The sequence below is a fragment of the Xenopus tropicalis genome, chromosome 6, assembly GCF_000004195.4.
Source record: "Xenopus tropicalis strain Nigerian chromosome 6, UCB_Xtro_10.0, whole genome shotgun sequence".
Taxonomy (NCBI): Eukaryota; Metazoa; Chordata; class Amphibia; order Anura; family Pipidae; genus Xenopus; species Xenopus tropicalis.
Window position 1 is genome coordinate 53693738 of NC_030682.2, and position 23247 is coordinate 53716984.

At 39.6% G+C, this 23247-nt stretch overlaps 1 protein-coding gene across 9 annotated transcripts in view; it reads left to right on the forward strand.

Annotated features, from left to right (window-relative positions):
- The window catches only part of trak1 (trafficking protein, kinesin binding 1), a 128850-nt gene that overhangs the window by 79061 nt on the left and 26542 nt on the right, over positions 1 to 23247 (forward strand). For all 9 annotated transcript variants that reach the window (NM_001374742.1, XM_012964248.3, XM_018094525.2 and 6 more), the window contains 5 exon segments: positions 8379 to 8455; positions 9306 to 9422; positions 15009 to 15109; positions 18821 to 18929; positions 20392 to 20470. In NM_001374742.1, coding sequence (NP_001361671.1) covers positions 8405 to 8455; positions 9306 to 9422; positions 15009 to 15109; positions 18821 to 18929; positions 20392 to 20470 — 457 coding nt within the window. In that variant the 5' untranslated portion in view covers positions 8379 to 8404.

Below are 23247 nucleotides of genomic sequence, written 5' to 3' on the forward strand. Positions count from 1 at the left end.
ACTCCGACTTTTCTGTTTTTAATTTACTAATGTATCTTCTATGTTAAATGAAAGAACACAACAAACAAGACATTTCATCACTTCCAAATCTTAATAATTTATAAGCCATATGTTGATGGTGTCTGCTTTGGGGAACAAACCAAAGAACTACGAGCTAGGAAGCTGACACACTTCCCTATTGGCCATCCAAGCCTGTCACTGCCAACATGGATGAGGATACTGTTCAAGTTTGGGCCAAAATCTGTTACTAAGCCTATGTCATTGTGGCTTTTTATTGTATTTATTAATAGAACTACAAACATTCCTTAAACCTAAAATTTAAACAAAAAATGAAAACAGGTAGGTTATAATAGCTCAGTTGGACTTCATACTAGTGAAACCACTACTGGGATAATGGGCTTTATTCTTACACCAGAGACATACTTTATTATGACTATTTGTAAAATAGGACATTGCAACATACTGTATTTTTTTTTCATTACAGTTTAAATTTATTAGGAGTCGGAACATTGATTCCGACTCCACAGCTCTGTTAAAAAGCATTTTATTTTAAACCATAAATTGGTGTATGGTTTTAAAAAGGTTCTTCAAATAAATAAAAAATGGAGCACAAGCTGACAAGTTAATCCCAAAATAAATCAATACTCCAATCCTGGGTTTTTGCGAACATTACATAATTTTTTACGAGTAATGTGGGTATTCATTTTTCCCTCTGTTTCACTTTACTCCATCTCTGTGAATTACCTTCACTGTTTTTTTTTTCATTTTTTTTTTTATAAACGTGAAAGCATATATCATACATGATCTGTTGTTTTGTTTTGTTTTTTAATGTAAATTAAAATGTAAATGTAAATAACCTGTATAACTGAAGAATCTCATGTAGTTCAACCCAAATGTTTTGATCTGATTTTATGTGGGCAGTCTTAAAGAATTCATTACTATATAGGGGCTTATTTGCTACTGCCTCTAGAGCAAGTGCTTGAGCAGTCTAGGGTACTTGCATGGTACAGCGTGTAAAACTATTGGGTGCAAGGAAGCTCTGTACTTAATACCTGCCATGGGCAGTTAGTAAGTACTGGGTTCACCATAAGGGGTGTTCTTGTGTTGAACCAACCTATACAGACCCTCTGTATGCAACTCCACCAAGTACAGGCAGTGCTGCATACAGAGCAAGGCTCAACTGCTTGAATTTCTTTCTAGGAACACAACCTGCAGGCTAGCTGTTAAAAGTGCAGATAATTGGGTGCTTTCTGTCCCTTTTTTGTACTTTGCACCTTACCTCACCATTATTATACCCATAAAATACAAATCTACACAAGACTACACAAGTCACATTTTTTTCTTATGTAAGTGTACAATTTCTTTTAACATTTTTCTTCTGGCTCCTAAACTTTGAGTATACAATCCCTGTCCAGATATTGATTTGTCAGGCCATCATTTTGGTCTTATAAAGGGACCAATGAACTGTTGATTTGCTTTATTAAGCAGATGTTAGACAGCCTATAGGCAGCTTTAGTTCCACAGGAGTCTGCATGGGAAGGAATGCTTATAACACAGTAGGGCTGTTTGAATTGTAACACCCCCACCACAAATAATTTATTGTTGGTTTGTTTTATTTCCTTTTCTGTTGTATTTTGCACCTCACCCCAGTAAAACTGCTAAATGCTGATTTCATATGTGCCCAATGGTGTTTACCCAACTAAACAAAACAAATCCAGACAATTCCTTTCCATGCTAATGCTTCTAGTGCTCATATTTTCATATGCAGCAGTGTGTGTATGTGTAATATGGCTGGCTTAGGTTGCGCACATTGCTTTTTGCTTTAAAGTAAATAATGTTGCCATGGCTGCCTTGTAGCGTGTAAAACTGTTTGGTTTGTGAAACCACCATCACTGTTTTGTTTTTGGATAACTAATAACAAAGAGAAAATAACATTAACAAAAGGGTGTGTTTGTAGGCTAAGTGTTCCTTGTCTGGAAAATGTACTTGCTACCATTGCTGAAATGTGCACATTACATTTCAATTTAGGTAAGCTCACTAGTTGCTGTGCTTTTTGGAAAAATTCTCTATATCTGTCTTGCATTACATCCTTCCTTTGCTAGTTTCAATAGACTGCTATAGTGAGTGATTTCAGGCAGCAGTTGCCATACACACAATTCTTTCACTTTTTTCTCTTTGATAGGTTCTTTTATACGTACTGAATATACATGTCATATACAGCAACCATATGGGAATAAAGTGACCTATATAATGTTACTATGGAAACTCACAAGCAGAATCTGACATGTATGCTAGTGGCAGAGTATTCAGTGGTGGTAATAAGTGGCACATTTTTTGGGTTTTTGGGATTTGGAGTTAGAATCAAGTAAAATGTTCAATTGCACCACACTATCATCTTACAACTCTTTGTCTGTGCTGCTGGAAAATATCTGCAGTGTATTGTGGGTCTCTAGGGTTGTAATATTTCAAAGGGCTAGAGCCTGGCTGTACTATAGGTGAGGTTTAGGAAAGCTTTACTGGCAAATACATGGGTATCTCTTTTGGCTAGTCAGACACAGGGTGGAGGTTTACACTCAGTATCTGCCCAGAGCTCTTGGCTTTCTCTTGGCTTTTCCAGCTGTTTCATAAAGAGGTCCCTTAATACTATATAGTCATGGGGTGTTTTTTTTCTCTCTATTAAGATGCTGCATTTAATATGCCAGGAGTTACATAGGGTGAGTTACTAATTACCAACAATTTGCCTTTCCTAATCCTACAAAACTGTAGATCTTTAAATCCCATTAAGAAAGGTTCTAGCTTTGTACCTTTTTAAATTTATTCAAATAAGTGAAGTCAGAAGTCAGATATTGTACATGTTTGCTATGTTTGTAAATACTGTATTTTGTATGTCTGTATCCATATTAAGTCTAAGCGTGAGATTTATTTCACACCCCTCCCATGTAACCATGTAACTAGTTTTAGAAGAACCTACTTGTATTGTCGGGTTCTTTTCTGAATTTATTGGCCAAACTCTTTTGTACAGACTGTCCTGTTGCCATGCTACGAGATGGAATTGCATCTGTGAGGGAATCTGGACAGGCCTCAAGCTATTTTGGCTGTTGATTTTAGTGCTCAGAGGTAGTTTATGGAGACTGTAACCAAGGAAACCAGAAACAAAAAATTCAGGAGTCTGCAAAAGACAAAACCTGCTCCCAAGTTTAATAGAATATTTTTGATTTAACTTTGCTTTTAGGTTCTTTTTGTTTGAACAGTTATAGCAGTTAAGAAAATTGCTAAGGCTTTCTTAAGACCAAGTGAGGATGATTATGATGATTAAGTACTCATGCATATGCTGGTGATGAGCATCAACATAAACCAAAATATAAATTACCAACACTCTACAATTAGTTTTAAGCTTTAAAAAGTCTCTTTTAAAAGTGCAGTAAAATAAAAACATGAATTTATTATAGCATACCTTAACTACACATACTCATAATTCCTGAAGTTAAAGGACACTTCCTATATTCAGTAACACAACCACAAACAGTTGGTTCTTGGTACTTGGTATACTGTTTTAATTTCATAATACATTTTTCTTGTATATGTAAAAAAGAAAAAGTTAGTGTGCACACTTCCTATAAAATACACAGATCCCTCTGTAGAGTAATGTGCAACCATAAGTAACACTATATTGCTGTTAAGTGCTCCAGTTTAAATGCTCAATGAAATGCATCCATGAAGTTCATATGGGACTGCAATATGTAATAAAGCATGAATCAGTTAATGCAGCGCAGTCAAACTTCTGTAGTACTGAGGGCATACTCATTTCTTTTCCTTTTTTTGCTAAGATCTGCCCGTGTATCTCAAGCAATTAATAAAACACTCATCCATGCCCTTGTCATGCCCATTTTACTGCAACCTTCCACCAACTTGTTGAACTTTGGAAATACTTCTCATGCACTTAAACTTCATATCCCTTTACTCTCTTGCAGCTGACTGTATCTACAAAGCTTCAGCCATTTCACACCACTTTTGCTGTTGCCTCCCACCTAAATCCTTTGTCTCTTGCTGCTCCTCTCTCTCGACCTTTTCAAAACTGAAATCCTTTTGCACCAGAGTAATAAAGTATTTTTTATTAAACCTTGGCAATTATGGTACAGTGCCCAAACCATTTTAAATGACTGCAACTTGTTTTGAAAGATGCATTAGTGTTGCCACCGGACCAGTAAAAATGTTGTTAGATGTTATTAATAGGGTAAAAACAAAAATAGGAAGGCTCTGGTCCTCTTATTTATGAACAAACATATGGCAGCGGCACTCAAGAGCTTCAAACGGGACTTTGCCCTTAAAATTCTTTATTGCGGAATAATGCAACGTTTCGAGGCAAGGACCGCCCCTTTGTCAAGCATCTCTTATATATGAACCCTTAAGGGTGATGTCGCACGTGGCGTTTTTACGCTGCGTATTTTCTCAGCCTAAAAACGCTGCAGAAGCTACACAGCCCCTGACTATGGCGTTTTTCAGCCTAGTACTGGTGACGTAGCAAATCCCGTTTCCATGGTGCTAATAGTGCGAAATAGTAAAAAACGCTGCGTATTTCCGCTAGGTCTGGCAGCTGCCTTTGTGTATACATAGGAATAGGTTGCTGTGCAAATAACGGCGTATCAGCCTAATGTCAGTGCTAATTAAATTCAATTAACATTAACTTAATTGGAAGCAGTCTGATGCTGTACATTAGTGGTGTATAGGGAAGACTAAATTCACTTCTCTATCAACTAGTAGTTCTTATCATTTAAGGCTGTGTACACTAAGCAACTGTACAAAGTCACAATCACTGGTTTCTGCTGCATAGCCAACATAATTTAAACTGCATACTATTTATTAAGCCAAGAACAATAGAAATAATTATTGTTGTTTAAATGTCTCAGTATTGAGTGTAGACTGCATGCTAGGTTTTTATCTTAAAATTATATTTTTATGGAATTTTGCGAACATAGTTGATTCTATATGGGGTATGCGTGTGGGTCTTGGGTAACAACACTCCCTAGTGCAACTAAACTGGTAACATCAACTAACATGGAAACCCTGTAGATCAGGGGTCCTTAAAAATTTTTTTAGCAGGGGGCCAGTTCACGTGTCCTCAAACTACGGCTCCCAGCCCTCACCCCTGGCCACTACCAGTCTGCCTCAGCATGGTCCTCAGCCCCTGCATGTCATGTCACCCTGTCACACCGGCTGATGCTAATGATGTGTCCAGCAAGGACCATGCTAAGGCAGACAGGTAGTAGCCAGGGGTGAGGATGCAGCAGGGGCCAGGTTAATGACCGGGGGGGGGGGGGCGTATCCGGCCCCGCGGGCTGTAGTTTGAGGACCCCTGTTGTAGACTATAAAGGGTGATGTGCCCCCAACTGTAATTTAATATATAGATTATGTATAGTGTGTGAATATATATATATATATATATATATATATATATATATATATATATATATATATATATATATATATCAGTCCTGATGGTGTCTGCACTCCAAGGCTTTAGTATTCTGTGGGGTGCACAGCCAAATTCTGAGTATTTAGCATGAAATAATCCATGGCCGGCACATCCTTAAAATTCAAAAAATTTTTTTGAATTTTAAGGGTGTGCCGGCCATGGATTATTTCATGCTATATATGTGTGTGTGTATGCACATACACTCAAGAATATCCCTTTAAGGGATGATAGTTATTTGTTTCGACATAGTTTGTTTCCATTTTGTCAGTTGCCATGACAGTACTGCTGTAATCGTCACAGAGAGATTACCTAGTCTGTCATTTTCCTCGTTCCTCTTTCCATAAATGAGGCACCTCAGGAACTGCTGCTGGGTTATATTTAACCTAACCTTCATATGTGATTAATGTTTGGATAGTACCATAACCTGATAAAGAAATAAATGGTTTTGAAAATAGTAGGTGGGGCAGTGGAGCCACTACTTTTAATCTAGAAATATCTCTGTATTTTCTGTCCCGCCTATTTATTGTTGCCTGATAATCTGTTCAGCTGTCATTTGCTTACTGTTACCAAATAGCTAATTATTAACTGGCTTGTCAAATTCCTATTTTTTTTTTTTTTATCTAGGCAGTGAAACTATTGAAAAAATATTTGTTAGTCGTTATTGGACAATGTAACCCCAGTGATTCTAATTGTTAACCTTGGGCCCCAGGTCATTACTCCTCTTGCATAAATAGATCAGTTGCCATTTTAGTTGTCCTTCCAGGGTCCCCTTTTTTGTTATCCTACTGCATTATTTTTTTACAATTTATGCATATCCTGTGAGTGCTGTGTTTTCTTTTTTTTTTTTAAGATTCAGATAAATTATAAGGCAGTCAGCAGGACTACACCAAGGATTGTTAGGGGCACTAACCTAATGCTTGGTGGGGCTCTCTTACTTCTCCGCTACACAGTTCTAACTACAGCTCGCTTTTTGAGCAGCTCAACTGTGGATCTAGTCCTGCAGTAGCTACTTCTTACCCTCTCTGGCACAGATTGCACCTGGGGCTTGCATACCCTTTTAAAGAAGATCCTAGACCATTCCTTCACTTTTTTTTTTTTTTATAACTTCAAGCTCCCCGATATCGCCCACCCGTAGGTGGGGATATCGGGGGAAGATCCGCTCTCTTGGCGATCTCGCCAAGCGAGCGGATCTTACTGTGTATGGGGACGTCCTGTTATGGTTAATGATTTATTTACTTTACTTAATACACTAGCACTAGTATACAGTAAACCAATTTTTCTGCTCCACTGAAAAAAATAAAATAAAATGGGGGTTCTAGTGTATTCTAAAATGTTCTATTCTCAGTAACTTTTCAGTTAGTCTTCATATTTTCTTTCCAGTTTTCATATGGGGTGGGTGGGTTCACAGACCCTGGCAGTGACCCCCAGTTCTGTAAGGCTATTTTTTTTTTTTTGTTGGGGTCCTTTCCTATTCTTCATGTCAATGAAACCACTGAACAAAAAGTTAAATAATTAAAAAACTACCCCTTAAAAGGACATGTCAACCCCACAAATAATTTTTTGCCTAATAAGAGAAAGCATAATTCTAAGCAACTGTACAATATACATTCATTACATATTTGTAATGGTTTTTGAGTTATGTATATATATATATATATATATATATATATATATATATATATATATATATATATATATATATATATATATATAATTGCGATATTGAAGCAGTGCATGCTTGTACTTTTCTCCTCTCTGCCCTGGTGACTCGTTTGAATTGCATTTCAAACAATGTAACACAAGGCAGCAGATGAAGTGGCTGGGTTAGTTGGGTTAGACGATATGTTTCTCCCCAGGGTTTTGCATAGTGGGTACCCTGGAACATGGAATAATTAATCACAAACCCAGCCCTTTAATACAGATCTTAGCAGCAAGGTAATTGCTGCAGCTGACAGCCTTTTAAAAAGACTCCAGGTAGCAGGAGCTGCGCTGCATGGGAAAGGTACTGATGATCTGTGATTTTGCTTTCTTTTGTTAAGTTGGAGGTGGAAAAGCCACCCAACTGTAGTTAGGTTGCCAACTGTGTTTAGCCAGCGCTCTGGTGCAAGGGTTTATTTTCTGGTTTTTTATTTTGTGTTTGTTACTGAAGTTTTGTAACAATATAAACTGCAGGCACTTGCCTTTAAAGGAAAAGTAACACTAAAAAATTTTAAGTAAAAAATCTATTCTACCCTGCCCCAATAATTGCCCTATCCTGCACACCATTTATTATTTTGAATGCTTTATTAGAAAATACCTGCTAAAAGTTGGCTTCCGTTCATTTGAAATAGGGCGATATGGCGATGCAGGGAAGAATCCACTATGTGACGATCGATTGATCAATCCTAGACTCTTCGATCGTCGCATAGTGGATTCTTTTCTGCATCACTGCAACGCCCTATTTCAAATGACCAGAAGCCAAGTTTTAGCAGGTGTTTTCTAATAAAGCATTCAAAATAATAAATGGTTTATTGGGGCAGGGTAGAATAGATTTTTTACTTAAAAATTTTTAGTGTTACTTTTCCTTTAAGAGAGCAACTTCTGTGACTGCTTTGTTTACCCTAAAAGACTGTGGAAAGCAGCCCTAAGGCACTGACCCAGATCCCCCTGTAGGCTCAAGTGTCACACTTGTTTAAAAAGTACAACCCGGAGTTCAGCAAATGCTGCTTTCTATAGCAATTGCATTTCCAAATAACTTTTGAAGCACTAATAATGTTTAATAAATTGATATTGGAAAGTTGCTTAGAATTATGTTTTCTTTAATTCAGCAGAAAATTATTTTTGGGGTTGACATGTCCTTTAAACCAAGATGATATTGTTGATGTATTGAATGCTTTTAGTCTAATTTGCCCTTTCTTTTTTGTAGTTTTATGTGCAGAAAGAGTGGGCCAGATGACTAAAACATATAATGATATAGATGCTGTGACACGTCTGCTTGAAGAGGTAAGTGAATTCCTGTGTTCCTGAAAATAAAAAATAACTAAAAATTGAATTTAATGCAGTTGTCTGAAAACAGAACTTTTTCCCATTTTTGTTTTTACTTCTTAGCGAGGACATGATTTTGTTAGGGAGAGGTAGAGAGGGTTGAGAGGACCGTGTAAGTGTTTAACTCAAACACAGGTTTCCTTTCTATGTATTACGGCAGTGACACACGGGGAGATTAGTTGCCACGCGTCAAATCTTCGTTGTCGCGGTCAACTAATCTCCCCGCAGTGCCATCCTACCGGCTAGAATGTAAATCGCCGGTGCCGCGATTTGCCGAAGTTACCTTGAGAGGACTTTAACTTTAGACGACTTTTGATGATTTACATTCTAGCCGGTGGAATGGCATTGCAGGGAGATTAGTCGCCCGCGACAACTAATCTCTCATGTGTCACTGCCCTTAGAGAGGACCACCACCAAAAAGGGTCTGGTTGGGCAGAGAGCAAAGAACACAAGCCCCTTAGTGTGTTGGACATGCCAGCTAAGTCATATGGGGCCTCTGATTTCTGAGGCTCTGTGCCTTTGACCTAAATTAAGTTGTGGGTCTGTGGGCATATGCCTTTATTAACATCATACCGGCACACATACATATCCTCATTGCAGAGCTCCATCAAAGAAAAAGGGGTATTATGAAAAGTACATATTACTGAATTAAGATATTTTATAGATATTTATTTATTTTTTACTCATCTGTGCTTTGTATACACCTGCTGTTCTGTTTTCACAGGGACAATTTGCTGCCATTCCTTTACAAGAAATGTAATTGCTTAAATATTTTAATGTAAACTTCTTTTGTTCTTGGTCTTTAAAGAAAGAACGGGATCTAGAATTAGCTGCTCGCATTGGCCAGTCTTTGCTGAAGAAGAATAAAGCATTAACTGAAAGGAATGAATATCTTGAGGAACAAGTAGAACACATCAAAGAAGAGGTAAGAATCTAGTAACAAAAATCTAGAGCTCATGCTAACACCCTGTTAAGATCAAGAAAATTAATTAGTGTTAACTGATTCTGATTGGTCCTCTGAGCACTTTTGCAACTTATTTTAAAGGACATGGCTACCCAAAAAAAAAAATTTTTTTGCCTTATAAAAGGAAACATAATTTTATGTATAACTTTCTGATATAAATGTATTAAAAAAATATTAGTGCATTAAAAGTTATTTGTAAATGTAATTGCTATTGAAAACACCATTTGCTTAACTCCTAGTTATGACTTTTTAAACAATATTGCAAAAGCAAAAGTAATATTTCCTTTTAAGTGGTTTATGCAATATAAGCAATATCAGATAACAGCAGTCTTGGCACAACAGGTTTTTTTTTTAAAACATTTTTTGAAGGTCTAGAGTGTCAGTGACCGTAAAATGCTTAATGCCCAGAATTGCCCAGAGAAGCCCCTGAGTATGTTTACATCAATTCATTGTTTTTTGTTTAATTCCCCTTTAATAGAGCAACCAAATGATTACTAGTTTCTGTAGTTATTTGGAAAAAGCTGATGTTATAGTAATAGGAGCTGTAATTCAAGTTTAAACAAATTAGGCCATCTAAGGCAAATTGCTTGTAATGCACAAACAATGCAGTCATAAGCAAGATACAAAGGGCACTACTGTCCTTTCAATAAAAAATTTCGGGCCAGGTGGGGGTAAAATATGTAATGTGGCAGTATTATATAATGAATGAGAAAACTAAGGGGTACGCCTTGTAGTACTCTGCTTTGTCAAAATCAAATGCACTTGGATCTGGTCACTCCAAAAAAAATCTACATGAGATTACTTAGTTTTAAGCTAATGCCACACATGGCTGATTCTCTAACTGTGGATAAATGGAGGACGAGAATTGGCCTCTGTGATGGCATTAGTCTTTCTCTGCACCTGGAGCCGTTGCGTTGGCCTGGGCGAAGGCACGTGAAGTGGATTTCAGTGCCAAAATGCATACTTCTGTGTTTTGTTAACGAAATCTGGTCCTTGTACACCCAGGTGCAGGCACAGGGAAAGGCTTAATCCAGTATAGGGGCTGATTCTCGGCCTGCATCTATCTGCAGACTCAAAATCAGCACCGTGTGGCATTCGCTTTAGTGTTCTTTGATTCATTGGTGAAAACATCCTTTCACATTTAGCTTTGCTCACCAGTATGACCAGTCTAACGGCAGCTTGTTTTGCATAATTTGGAAAAGACTTTATGATTTCAGATTTTAGCAAGATTTGTTTTGGATGTAGATGTGTGCATGGCTATAGTTTTCTTAAAAAAAAAAAATAAAAAAAAAAAAAAAAAAAGGAAAGAACACAAATTGCATTTTTCATGAGATATTGTGGCCCACAATACACTGTGGCACCTGCATTTCATGCTAGTAAGATCACTGTATAAATGGCCTATCAGCACTGCATTAATCCCAGACTTGCCAGTAAGATGACTGCAGAAATGGCCATAAGAACTCCATTAACACCTGGGCTGGTGCCCCTGTTAGGAGAAAACCGCACCAGCCCGGGGCACCTGGGGCGATGCACTTCCTCCTTCCGCCTTCGTTTCGCTGCGACTCCAAGTTCAGCGCATGCGCAGTAGAGTGAAAAAGCCAACTTCTCTGTTAAAGTTTGGTTTTTCACTCTACTGCATTTGCGCGCGCAACGAAGAAGGAAGGAGGAAGCATTGCAGCTACCCCAGGCTGGTGCTGTTCTTTCCATACAGGGACACCAGCCCGGGGTAGAAGGTAAGCGATTCAAGTCACTTGGGGGGTGCCTAACATTTTGGCACCCCCAAGTGACTTAGCTTTTCCTTCTCCTTTAACTTTCAATCTTGAAGACAGGAGGGCCACTCAGTTTTTGTCCAGTGTGGATGGCTCACTTAAAATCCCATTTACCTTAGTTTTCTGCCTTACTGTGTACTAACTTTCTAACTAAAAATATTACCCTTTCTTTTTTTTTTCATCTTTAATTTTAATAGCATATTTATTATTAGCATCACTAGTGCCAAAACGGCAATCCTAAATGAGCATAGGCCATTTATTTATTTATTCATTCATTTATTAAAGTAACAAACAAAATCCATGATTGGCCAACAGGCACTATATTTGGCAGTTGTTATTAAAAATCTTTTCCAGAAGTGTTCTTTATTGCCATTATGTCAACTTTGTAGCCTGCAAGATTGGCTCTACTTATGTTGGGTTAACATCTTCCCTTTCCTTTGCCAAGCTCTAGATAACTTAAACTATAAGATAACACTTCTGAAAGAATCATCAGAGAATTTTTTTTTTTCATACATCTAATTAAAACTTTAGCAGTGATCTTATTTTGTTGCATGCCCTCTCATTTGAGTGCAAGAGTCATCAGACAGCCATCTAGTGTCACTGCCCATTTCCAGTTAAATTTCAAGAGTAAGTGCACTTTCTATTATAAACGTAACTAGTTTTCTACATCCTGTGGCCTATGGTAGGCCAACCACTTTATTCAGTCTTCCATATGAGCCACCACTCCTGAACAGTCCTGTTCTAGATGTAAAATCTAAGGGGCACATTTACTAACCCACGAACGGGCCGAATGCGTCCGATTGCGTTTTTTTCGTAATGATCGGTAATTTTGCGATTTTTTCGGCGTCTTTGCGATTTTTGCGTAAAAACGCGAGTTTTTCGGCGTCTTTACGATTTTTGCGTAAAAACGCGAGTTTTTCGGCGTCATTACGAAAGTTGCGCAAAGTCGCGATTTTTTCGTAGCGTTAAAACTTGCGCCTTTTAAGTTTTAACGCTACAAAAAAGGCGCGACTTTGCGCGCAAGTGTTAACGCTACGAAAAAATCGCGACTTTGCGCAACTTTCGTAAAGACGCCAAAAAACTTGCGTTTTTACGCAAAAATCGTAAAGACGCCGAAAAACTCGCGTTTTTACGCAAAAATCATAAAGAAGCCGAAAAACTCGCGTTTTTACGCAAAAAACGTAAAGACGCCGAAAAAATCGCAAAAAATACGAAAAAGTCGCAAAATGTTCGTTTCCAATCGGAATTTTTCCAATTCGGATTCGAAATCGTGTCTTAGTAAATCAGCCCCTAAATGTGCTCTTTGGTTCTGTCTCTTTCTTCTCACTTCGGTGTTTCACCTTTCCTTTGTGACCCCTAATTTTACAGTTAATATTATAGCTCTTTCAGCAGTTCTGGTAATAAAGCTGATTTGGAGTCTCCGAATACTGCACTGGTGAATAAAAATGGGACAGCCTGCTGCCATCTGAGGTCAGATTCTAGCGGACAAATTAGTATTGGTGTGTGAGCGTTTTTACTTGCTGGCTTTGGCCCTGTCATGCTTTATACCAGTGCTGTCCAACTTCTGTTGTACCGAGGGCCGGAATTTTTCCGACCTACGTGGTGGAGGGCCGATAATGGCCAGTTTCGACCACTCCCCTTTTTAAAACCGCACCCACTTGAAACCACACCCATGTTATCACATGACCATACCCATATTAATGGTTGTAGTACAGCAAAAATCTGCCACACTCTGCCTTCCCTACCATGCCTGTGTGCCATACTCTGCCTTCCCTACCCTGCCTGTGTGCCATACTCTGCCTGCCCTACCCTGCCTTTGTGTGTGCCATACTCTGCCTTCCCTATCCTGCCTGTGTGTGCCATACTCTGCCTGCCCTACCCTGCCTGCGTGCCATACTTTCACTGTGTGTGCCATTCTTGGCTGGTTTGTGCCATACTTGGCCTATGTGTGTGCCATACTCTGCCTGCCCTACCCTGCCTGTGTGCCATACTCTGCCTTCCCTACCCTGCCTGCGTGTGCCATACTTTCACTGTGTGTGCCATTCTTGGCTGGTTTGTGCCAAACTTGGCCTGTGTGTGCCATACTCTGCCTGCCCTACTCTGCCTGTGTGTGCCATACTCTGCCTTCCCTACCCTGCCTGTGTGTGCCATACTCTGCTTGCCCTATGCTGCCTGTGTATGGCAGCCTACAGTGACACAATGCTGGCACTGCTCCTACAGTCTGCACAATAACTATATATTAAAAAACGTTTTAATTGCAGTACCACCTCAGTATATGTTCTTTTTGTAGTATGCAGGGATTATTTGTGGGTTTCTACTGCTCCTGAGGTGTGAACAGGGGAACAATGGGGGTGATTACAGCCTGAGACTGAGGTGTGAACACTGCAGGGGGTAGAACAATGCAGGTATTAAAAGGTGTGAAAAACACAGGGGATTACATATTTAAACAATACAGCCTGATTACAGCCTGAATCTGAGGTGAGAACCATGCAGGGGGGGCAGTTAATCACAGTATTGATACCATTTAAAGCTTACACAGGAGTAAGCCATCAAAGCAGCCAGACAGGTGGGGGGCCACACAGAGGGGGGTCGCGGGCCGCATGCGGCCCGCGGGCCGCCAGTTGGACAGCACTGCTTTATACTATAAATTAGGAGAAGTTTATAGAAATGGGTGAAGCAGGTGTAGGTAACCGTTTCATAAACTTAATATGACATCCAGCGACAATAATGGGAAATAAAATCCTCTGCATTTAAATCATCAGAATATATAACTTATTTAAACAGTAATGGTCACCAAACCTAATTTTTAATATGAAATAAATTAGTCCTTGAAACCTTTACAAATTATGTGTTTGTACATTACCTGTTGCATCTTATGATAAACAAAAAAAATTGTTCTAACTAAAAGAGGTATTAAAATGTAGATGCACCCAGTATCTGTGTCATCTTAAGAAATCCTTCATGGGTTAAATAACCCAAAACCAACTCATTAGCAATCAAAGGGTTAAAAAGCCTGAACAAAATGTATGTTTGTTTTATGAAACCAGCCAGGCTGCTGTTTGCATATTACACTGTTTATCTTTCTGAAAGCAAACGTTAAAAGGAATGGCAAAGAAGGCCCATTTATATATGGTGTCTGTTTTATATTAGTATTTTGTTTAGATAGACACACCTGCAATGACATGGGTGTGTGATATTTGTTAATAAATGGCTGTATAAAAAAGTATGCCATTGTCATTATACAGCAGTTTCCTTAGTAACAATAAGCATATTTTCTTTTTCTATATAATATATAATTAATTTGTGTGTTTCTTTAAAGGTGGCTAGTGTAACTGGGCGGAATAGCCTGCTCGTTGTCTTCTAATAAAAAGCACAGACATTCTGTAGGCTGCAATACTTCCTGCTTTAATTTTGCAGGCACCAGTTCCATTTATAATTACATTTTCAATTTCAAACTAATAAAATAATTACTGCAACCAATACCTTTATATTTATGATCTGCAGCTTGCTGCATTGCATGACCAATGTATAAAATATTCCATTGCTGAAAATCAATGTAATTTGCCTTTTGTAGTCTTCTCTGTTATCCTGATATTCAGGAATCATCTGATTCATTCTATTTTACACCTGCAACCTTGAGTTTATTTTCCACATTTGCTTGCAGGTAGGTACTTATGGCTCACTGCTGTGCTTTTAGATGAACATGCACGTGTTTGCACTATTGTGTATATTCTTGAGAACTGGGGCATGATGATGTTGTCTGTTTGTGTTTCCTTAGGTTTCACAGCTGCGTCATGAGCTGTCCATGAAAGATGAGCTGCTTCAGTTTTATACAAGTGCAGCAGAGGAGAGCGAGCCGGAATCCATCTGCTCTACACCGTAAGTCCATGGATAAAGACTTGTGCCATGCAGGCAACCCTCTGACATCTTTAATGTAAGGTCAATAGTTGTTTCAGATAAACCGAATTCCTTCTAGTTTGTTGTTGGCACTTTGTAGAAAGTGAAAGAGGTTGTTCAAACAAAAAGAACAGGGAAGGAATTACATGTTCCAATGTTAATCTACGTTACTTCCCCAATACAGTAGCTTATAAGGTAAATGTAATTGTTATCTGCAGCTGGGTCTCTTATCCACTATATGCTGTTCATTTATTCTGTGTAAGGTTACCAGTTACAGGTATTTAGAGCTGCTGAGACTGAAGTCATTTTTTTTTTTTGCCCATATTTTCTTTATGGTGTAAGGGGGAAAAAACAAAATGTTTTATTAGTAAATATTGCAGGTCACTTGCATTTCTAATCTTCAGCTGGGCTCCTCCTTCTCCATACCCGGCAGTAGTAGCTCCATCTTATATATAATCTATAGGGCCAGCAGGACCGATACCTCCACCTTTGTGCAAGGAGGAACAGGAGGAGCACTGCCAGAGCCCTGCAAAATGACCTCCAGCAGGCCACAAATGTGCATGTGTCTGCTTAAACATTCAGAAACAGACTCCATGAGGGTGGTATGAGGGCCCGACGTCCACAGGTGGGGGTTGTGCTTACAGCCCAACACCGTGCAGGACATTTGGCATTTGCCAGAGAACACCAAGATTGGCAAACTCGCCACTGGTGCCCTGTGTTCTTCACAGATGAAAGCAGGTTCACACTGAGCACATATGACAGTCTGGAGACGCCGTGGAGAATGTTCTGCTGCCTGCAACATCCTCCAGCATGACCGGTTTGGTGAGACCATATGCTGGTGCGGTTGGCCGTGGGTTCCTCCTAATGCAAGACAATGCTAGACCTCATGTGGCTAGAGTGTGTCAGCAGTTCCTGCAAGACAAAGGCATTGATGCTATAGACTGGCCCGCCCGTTCCCCAGACGTGAATCCAATTGAGCACATCTGGGACATCATGTCTTGCTCCATCCACCAACGCCACATTGCACCACATACTGTCCAGGAGTTGGTGGATGCTTTAGTCCAGGTCTGGGAGGAGATCCCTCAGGAGACCATCCGCCACCTCATCAGGAGCATGCCCAGGCATTGTAGTGAGTTCATACAGGCACGTGGAGGCCACACTACTGAGCCTCATTTTGACTTGTTTTAAGGACATTACATCAAAGTTGGATCAGCCTGTAGTGTTTTTTTCCACTTTAATTTTGGGTGTGACTCCAAATCCAGACCTCCATGGGTTGATAAATTTGATTTCCATTGATAATTTCTGTGTGATTTTGTTGTCAGCACATTCATCTATGTAAAGAACAAAGTATTTAATAAGAATATTTCATGAATTCAGATCTAGTGTAAGTATATTATTATTATTTATTTTTTTTATTTTTTTTAAACTTAAAGGAGAAGGAAAGGCAAAGTCACTTGGGGTTGCCAAAATATTATGCACCTCTAAGTGACTTTAATCGCTTACCTTGTACCCCGAGAAGTCGGCTTTTCACTCGCATGCGCGCTGCTGTTTGTCTGGGACAGGCGCATGCGCAGTAGAGTGAAAAGCCTACTTCTCTGTTAAAGTTCGGCTCTTCACTCTACTGCGCATGCGCGTGCGTCGCTACAGGAAGGAGGAAGCGCTGGCAGCTACCCCGGGCTGGTGCTGTTCTCTCGGAAAAAGAGCACCAGCCCGGGGTAAAAGGTAAGGCTATTGAAGTCACTTGGGGGTGCCTAACATTTTGGCACCCCCAAGTGACTTTGACTTTCCTTCTCCTTTAAGAGCAGTTAATGACCAAGACACCAAAGGGTTGAATTGGCTGTTGGGTAAATGGGTACTACTTGGCTATAATAGCTACACATGATTCTGAATTAGGGCTCTGGCACACGGGGAGATTAGTCGCTCGCGACAAATCTCCCTGTTCGCGGGCGATTTATCTCCCCGAAATGCCATCCCACGGGTGAAAATGTAAATCGCCGGTAGGATGGCATACGCGGCGGCGCAATTTCAGTGAAATTGCGGAAGTTGCCTTGAGAGGAAACTTCCATGATTTCACTGAAATCACGCCGCCGCACTTTTTCGCCGGTGGGATGGCAACCCGGGGAGATTATTCGCCCGCAAACAGGAAGATTTGTCGCGGGCAACTAATCTCCCCGTGTGCCAGAGCCCTTAAGGCTGGTTATATACTGTTACCTAGTTTTCAGCTTGGTTATAATAACATACACAAGGATGAAGAGGTTAATCAAAGGCTGACCTTTTCACAGATTGTTCTTATCTATAGCCACTGATGATCTAATAGGCAGGCAAATTATCTTATTTCTAGTTGACCAGGGAAAACATAGCATAGTTGGCAATGCTGTTAACTGAACTTTCCAAGGAAACTCATGTACAAAGTTCAGCTGTAAAAGTTTAGCCTTGCTTGCTATATAGAACACAAACAAGTTAGACTGCAGGTGATTTCATTGTTTATCACTCAGAGATTTAAATGACCCTGTCTGGGAGTGCCAGGAGACTGAAGTCCTAATACCACTATCAGTCTACTCCCTTATTGATGAATGTGAATCACTGAACCTGAGGCATACAGTAGTGAAATTTCAGGTGTATTCCTAGACCCATAAAGGAAATGTTGAGCTTGAAATTAAAATGAGATATGTTATTGACAATTCTATTCTAAGATTTTTTGTAATCAGTCTTGGGCTTTTTGTGGTCTTTTAAATACAGACCTCCAGTCTGGTATTTAAACTCGTTTCTGGTTGCCATGTTCTCTATGACCCTAGCCAACAGGAAGTGGTTGGAAGGACACACTGCAAAATTAAATACTAACTTACCTGAACAGTAGTAATTTATAACTAAAATATATCCTCACAAATAATATGCATTCTTAAATTTAAGGAAAGTGTTTCCTATCAGTATAACTAATCTACAGCAGGATGGTCAGGTGTGCAGCTCTGCTGCATTTTTCCAACTAAAACTTCACTGAAAATCACTGTAACTAGATGTACAGCATTGAGCTATTGAATTAAGCATTAGAGGCATTAAAATACTCCATGGCGCAGCCAAATATGCTTGGCCCTGCACTGACTCCAGTGATGATGATGATGATGATGATGATGATGATATAACCTTCCCATTATCCTTGTCATCCCAACCTTTGTGTAATTATTTTCTGTTTGCCACAGGTACTGCTCAACAGCTTTTATTGTCAGCTCAGAGGATCACTGCAAAATGTTTACATTTGTTCTTCTTGGCTATACCAACCAAATAGCATTTGGGGGGTTATTTGCTTTTCTATTCTGTTTCAGCTGGTGAAGAATACCAGATACCCCCTCTTTGATATTACATCAGGCCCAAGGGAGTATTGTGCTGGCAGATAACTGATATGGGTGCCATAAGCATAAAGCTTTTGCTGGTCGTATTCATATTTTACCATTTTGATTCAAAGGATGTTACTGTGCTTAGTATTTTTCTTTTGACTCTTATGGAGCAATTTTAGTAGCTTTTGACACTGAAAATTGCTGGTATTTGAAAGAAAATATATGTCAAGGGAAACATTTTTTATACTTGTTTTTTGTGAAAAAGCTTTTAGTTTAACTATTTTCTTACTAGATGATTCTTATTTATTGTCTCTGTGTAAGTGTTATATAATATATTTTAAAAATTCATCATTTCCTTTAGTCTGAAGAGGAATGAATCTGCCTCATCTGTCCAGAACTATTTCCATTTTGACTCTCTGCAGAAGAAATTAAAGGACCTTGAAGATGAGAATATTGTTCTCCGTTCAGAGGTGTGTAAACTCTGTGTTATGTTTATTAATTAATTCTGAGCTATTGTAGTCCTTAAACAAGATATCAATTAATATCTAACATAGTAACATAGTAAGTTAGGTTGAAAAAAGACATATGTCCATCACCAGTTTGGCAAACTAGTGCCAAAAACATCTTTTTGTTCTATAAAAGCTTGTTAACACTCCCTGATTAAGTTGTATAACATGTATTGCCTTGGCCTGTACACTGTTGTAGAGCAATCATTTCTATTAATGTATGACAGGATTTGTAGTTCTGCAGCTGCCGTGGTATAGCTTGGAATACTTTACTGTTTTAGTAAGTCAGTTCCTGCAGTGACACCTTGTGGCAAAGAAAAGCATCCATTAAAGGGCCAGTTCACAAAATGTATACTTTTTACTTGTAGACTATAACTTTTGAATTAGTTAAATTGTCCTCTCACTCATATAACTCATTTATCATCAAATCATTTTAATTACCCTCACAGTTACTCTATGGCATACTATAGTAAATCTGTAAATCTCAGGGAGGATGCTAGCTGTAACAAGGATATCTCTGGCATAATGACTTTTTGAAAAAGCATGTTTAATATTGAACAACAATTGTGTTAAAGGGGATGTAAAGTCATTTTAAAGTACATCTATAGTTTCTTAGCGCTAAATTAAACAACTTTGTAATTTGTGTGTGTTCTAAAAATGTTGTACATGTATGTGACCCGTTATCCAGAATGCTCGGGACCTAGGGTTTTTCCGGGTAAGGGGTCTTTCTGTAAAACGAATCTCCTACCTTAATTCTACTAAAAAAATATTTGACAAGGTATTGTTTTATTACAGAGAAAAAAGGAAACCATTTTTAAAAATTTTAATTATTTGATTGAAATCGAGTCTATGGGAGATGGTCTTTCCGTAATTCGGAACTTTCTGGATAATGGGTTTCCGTATAAAGGGTCCGATACCTGTATCTGCTTTGAGATACACATGATCTGTTCCGCAGCTCTCAGTTCCCTATGTTTTTTTTTGGGGGGGGGGTTGTTTTTTTTTTTTTTTTTTTTTTTTTAAGTTTATGATCCTCCTTGAAATTCAGGGGGATGCCCTGCTTACAAGTGACAGACAAAGACAGACATCCTACCTGCTAGGTCCGTCCTTTCTTCAGGGGGATGGGTGCCTAAATGCACTGGAAACACAGTTTTGAGTGCCAAAATGTTGTGTACCCCTGATGAATTTAGGTGCAACCTTTTCCCTGTGTTGGTTCTCCTCTTCAGGAAAGAAATGCCCTGTCCAAGGAGCTTAGGAAGTGCTGTGCCAGGCCCTAGGGGCTTCACACAGCTTAAATGACATACCATCGCATTGAAACAGGGGTATTTGGTTTTCCAATTCCCGTTTTTACACAACTTCATAAATTTGCAGCTTCATATTGTATTCAAAATACCTCACGTTTTTAAATGGTGCTCTATTTCCTTAACAGGCTTGCCACTTGAAAACTGAAACAATCACATATGAAGAAAAGGAGCAACAACTTGTGAATGACTGTGTCAAAGAACTACGTACGTCACTATTTCATGTTTTTTCTCATGTTTTCTTAATATATATGTTATTGATAGTTATGAAAACAAATGATAATAAATACACTGATTGCAGATTAGACTATAGATAGTATAAGAGAAAAATAAAGAAAAGTTTAGAGCAGAAATTTTGTAACTGTCAGTCTGGGGCAGCAACCAGAAAAGGGTATTGCTTAATGGTAGACATACTGTATTATAACAATTATAATAAATCACACACAGTCACAGGCAGCACATCAGCCCAAACTTACAACCAAATAATCACAGCACACATGAAACAGCAGTCCACGTAACTCTTATCAGTTTCAGCACAGCAGTCCCCAGTCACAGCGCAGTCACACATATTGCCCCAACCAAGGCCCATATAGTCAGATAGCACTAATAAATGTGCCTTTTTGCCATCATTTGCCCCCCCCCTTCCTGTTTGCCCCCATGTACTTGTGCCAGGCTGCCAGCAGCCATTTTATTGCCATCATATTGCCCCATGTACCTGTGCCAGCAGCCATCATATTGCCCTATGTACCTGTGCCAGCAGCCATCAAATTGCTCTATGTACCTGTGCCAGCAGCCATCATATTGCCCCCATGTACCTGTGCCAGCAGCCATCATATTGCCACCATTTACCTGTGCTAGCAGCCATCATATTGCCCCATGTACCTGAGCCAGCAGCTATATTATTGCCCCATGTACCTGTGCCAGCAGCCATCATATTGCCACCATTTACCTGTGCTAGCAGCCATCATAATGCCCCATGTACCTAAGCCAGAAGCTATATTATTGCCACCATTTACCTGTGCTAGCAACCATATTATTTCCCCATGTACCTGTGCCAGCAGCCATATTGCCCCATGTACCTGTGCTAGCAGCCATCATATTGCCCCATGTACCTGTGCTAGCAGCCATCATATTGCCCCACGTACCTGTGCCAGCAGCCATATTATTGCCTCATGTGCCTGTGCCAGCAGCCATATTATTGCCCCATGTACCTGTGCCAGCAGCCATATTTCCCCATGTACCTGTGCCAGCAGCCATATTATTGCCCCATGTACCTGTGCCAGCAGCCATATTTCCCCATGTACCTGTGCCAGCAGCCATATTATTGCCCCATGTACCTGTGCTAGCAGCCATATTATTGCCTCATGTACCTGTGCCAGCAGCCATATTATTGCCCCATGTACCTGTGCCAGCAGCCATATTATTGCCCCATGTACCTGTGCCAGCAGCCATATTATTGCCCCATGTACCTGTGCCAGCAGCCATATTTCCCCATGTACCTGTGTCAGCAGCCATATTATTGCCCCATGTACCTATGCCAGCAGCCATATTATTGCCCCCATCTGTCCCTGTGGCAGCAGAATCCAACACTATATATTACCCAATTTGCCCACAGTCTGTACGTATGCCAGCAGGCAGCAGCCAAAAAATCATATATTGCCCCCAAATCATCTCTACCTGTGCAGCAGCAAGCGCCATAACTCCCAGGTTTCTCCTGCTTATATTTTCTCTCCACTTTTCTTGACGCGCCAGCTCTCTCTGTCTCTGCCATTTGAATGACGGCTTATAGGCCCGCCAACCCCTACTGCGCATGTGTCACAGCGCCAACGTGATTAGAGGAGACCGCGTCAGTATATTAAGGTACACGCCAGCAGAGATTGGTGGAGGAGCGCTCTTAAGCACAAATTAAGTTGCACCACACACGCAAGAGTGGGTTTGGGAGGGTAGTTTTAAAGAAGGCGCCCGCTCCCGCGTTTTGCTAAATTTTCCATAGTTTTGCCATTTTTTAGGCGAAACAGGGCAGATTCGCTCACCACTACTAAGTAGTGCAGGAATGTGTGTTGTTCTTCCGGTGTTCCAGTTGACTAAGTGTAATCATATTCCAAACAGTTTGTTTCTTCAGCTGCCTTAACAATTTCTATAACATAATTGTGTATTATAATATGTGTAATCCAGCATGCGTAGTACAAATACAATTAAGATATAGAAAGATTCATTTTACAAAGCCCAAGCAATCAGCAACGTTTCAGTGCAATCTAGCACCTTTCTCAAGCCATGGGCATGTGTTTCACACTATAACATCAAAATCAGCTTCTTAAGGGGAAGTAAAGGAAATTACATCACAGCTCAGGCTATCTTAGTTAAAGCATACTTTTCAGACATCTTAGCACAATCCCCAACCCTTGTATTAGAGATAAAAGGAATAATAAAAAACAGAAAACTATTAAAAAAAAAAAAGTCTCTATTTAAAGGGGATATATACCATAAATATTTACAATGCAGTAACCATGTAAAATAGAAGAAAGTGCTTTTATTTTAATACCTTTGGGTTCAAATATGTCCATAACTGCTTAAAAACTGTGCTCTACCCAGACCTTTTGCCAGCTTCCGGTTTAGACTCTTCAGTATGTGGCTCCGAGCTGCTGGCCCTGATAGATGTTGGTATGGCAGCCTAAGCTACTTAAATTGCAGTGAATATGCATAGAGTGGGGGGCTTTGCGATGTCACAGCCAGTCTGTTCCTGCTCTTCTCGCTCCTCTTCCCCCCACGGGAGTCTGCAACCTGCTGAAAGGCACTTACTACTACAGAAAACATACTGCCAAGGACAACTAATTATTTACTGAAATTAAACTTGAATTAACAACCTTAAAAATTACTTAGCAAAAAAAATCTGTGAAACCCCATGGACTTTTAGAAAAAAAAAAAAATCAAATTGTTATTGTCAACTTTTCAGTCCAGTTCTTAGACCTTTACCCAAGACTGGT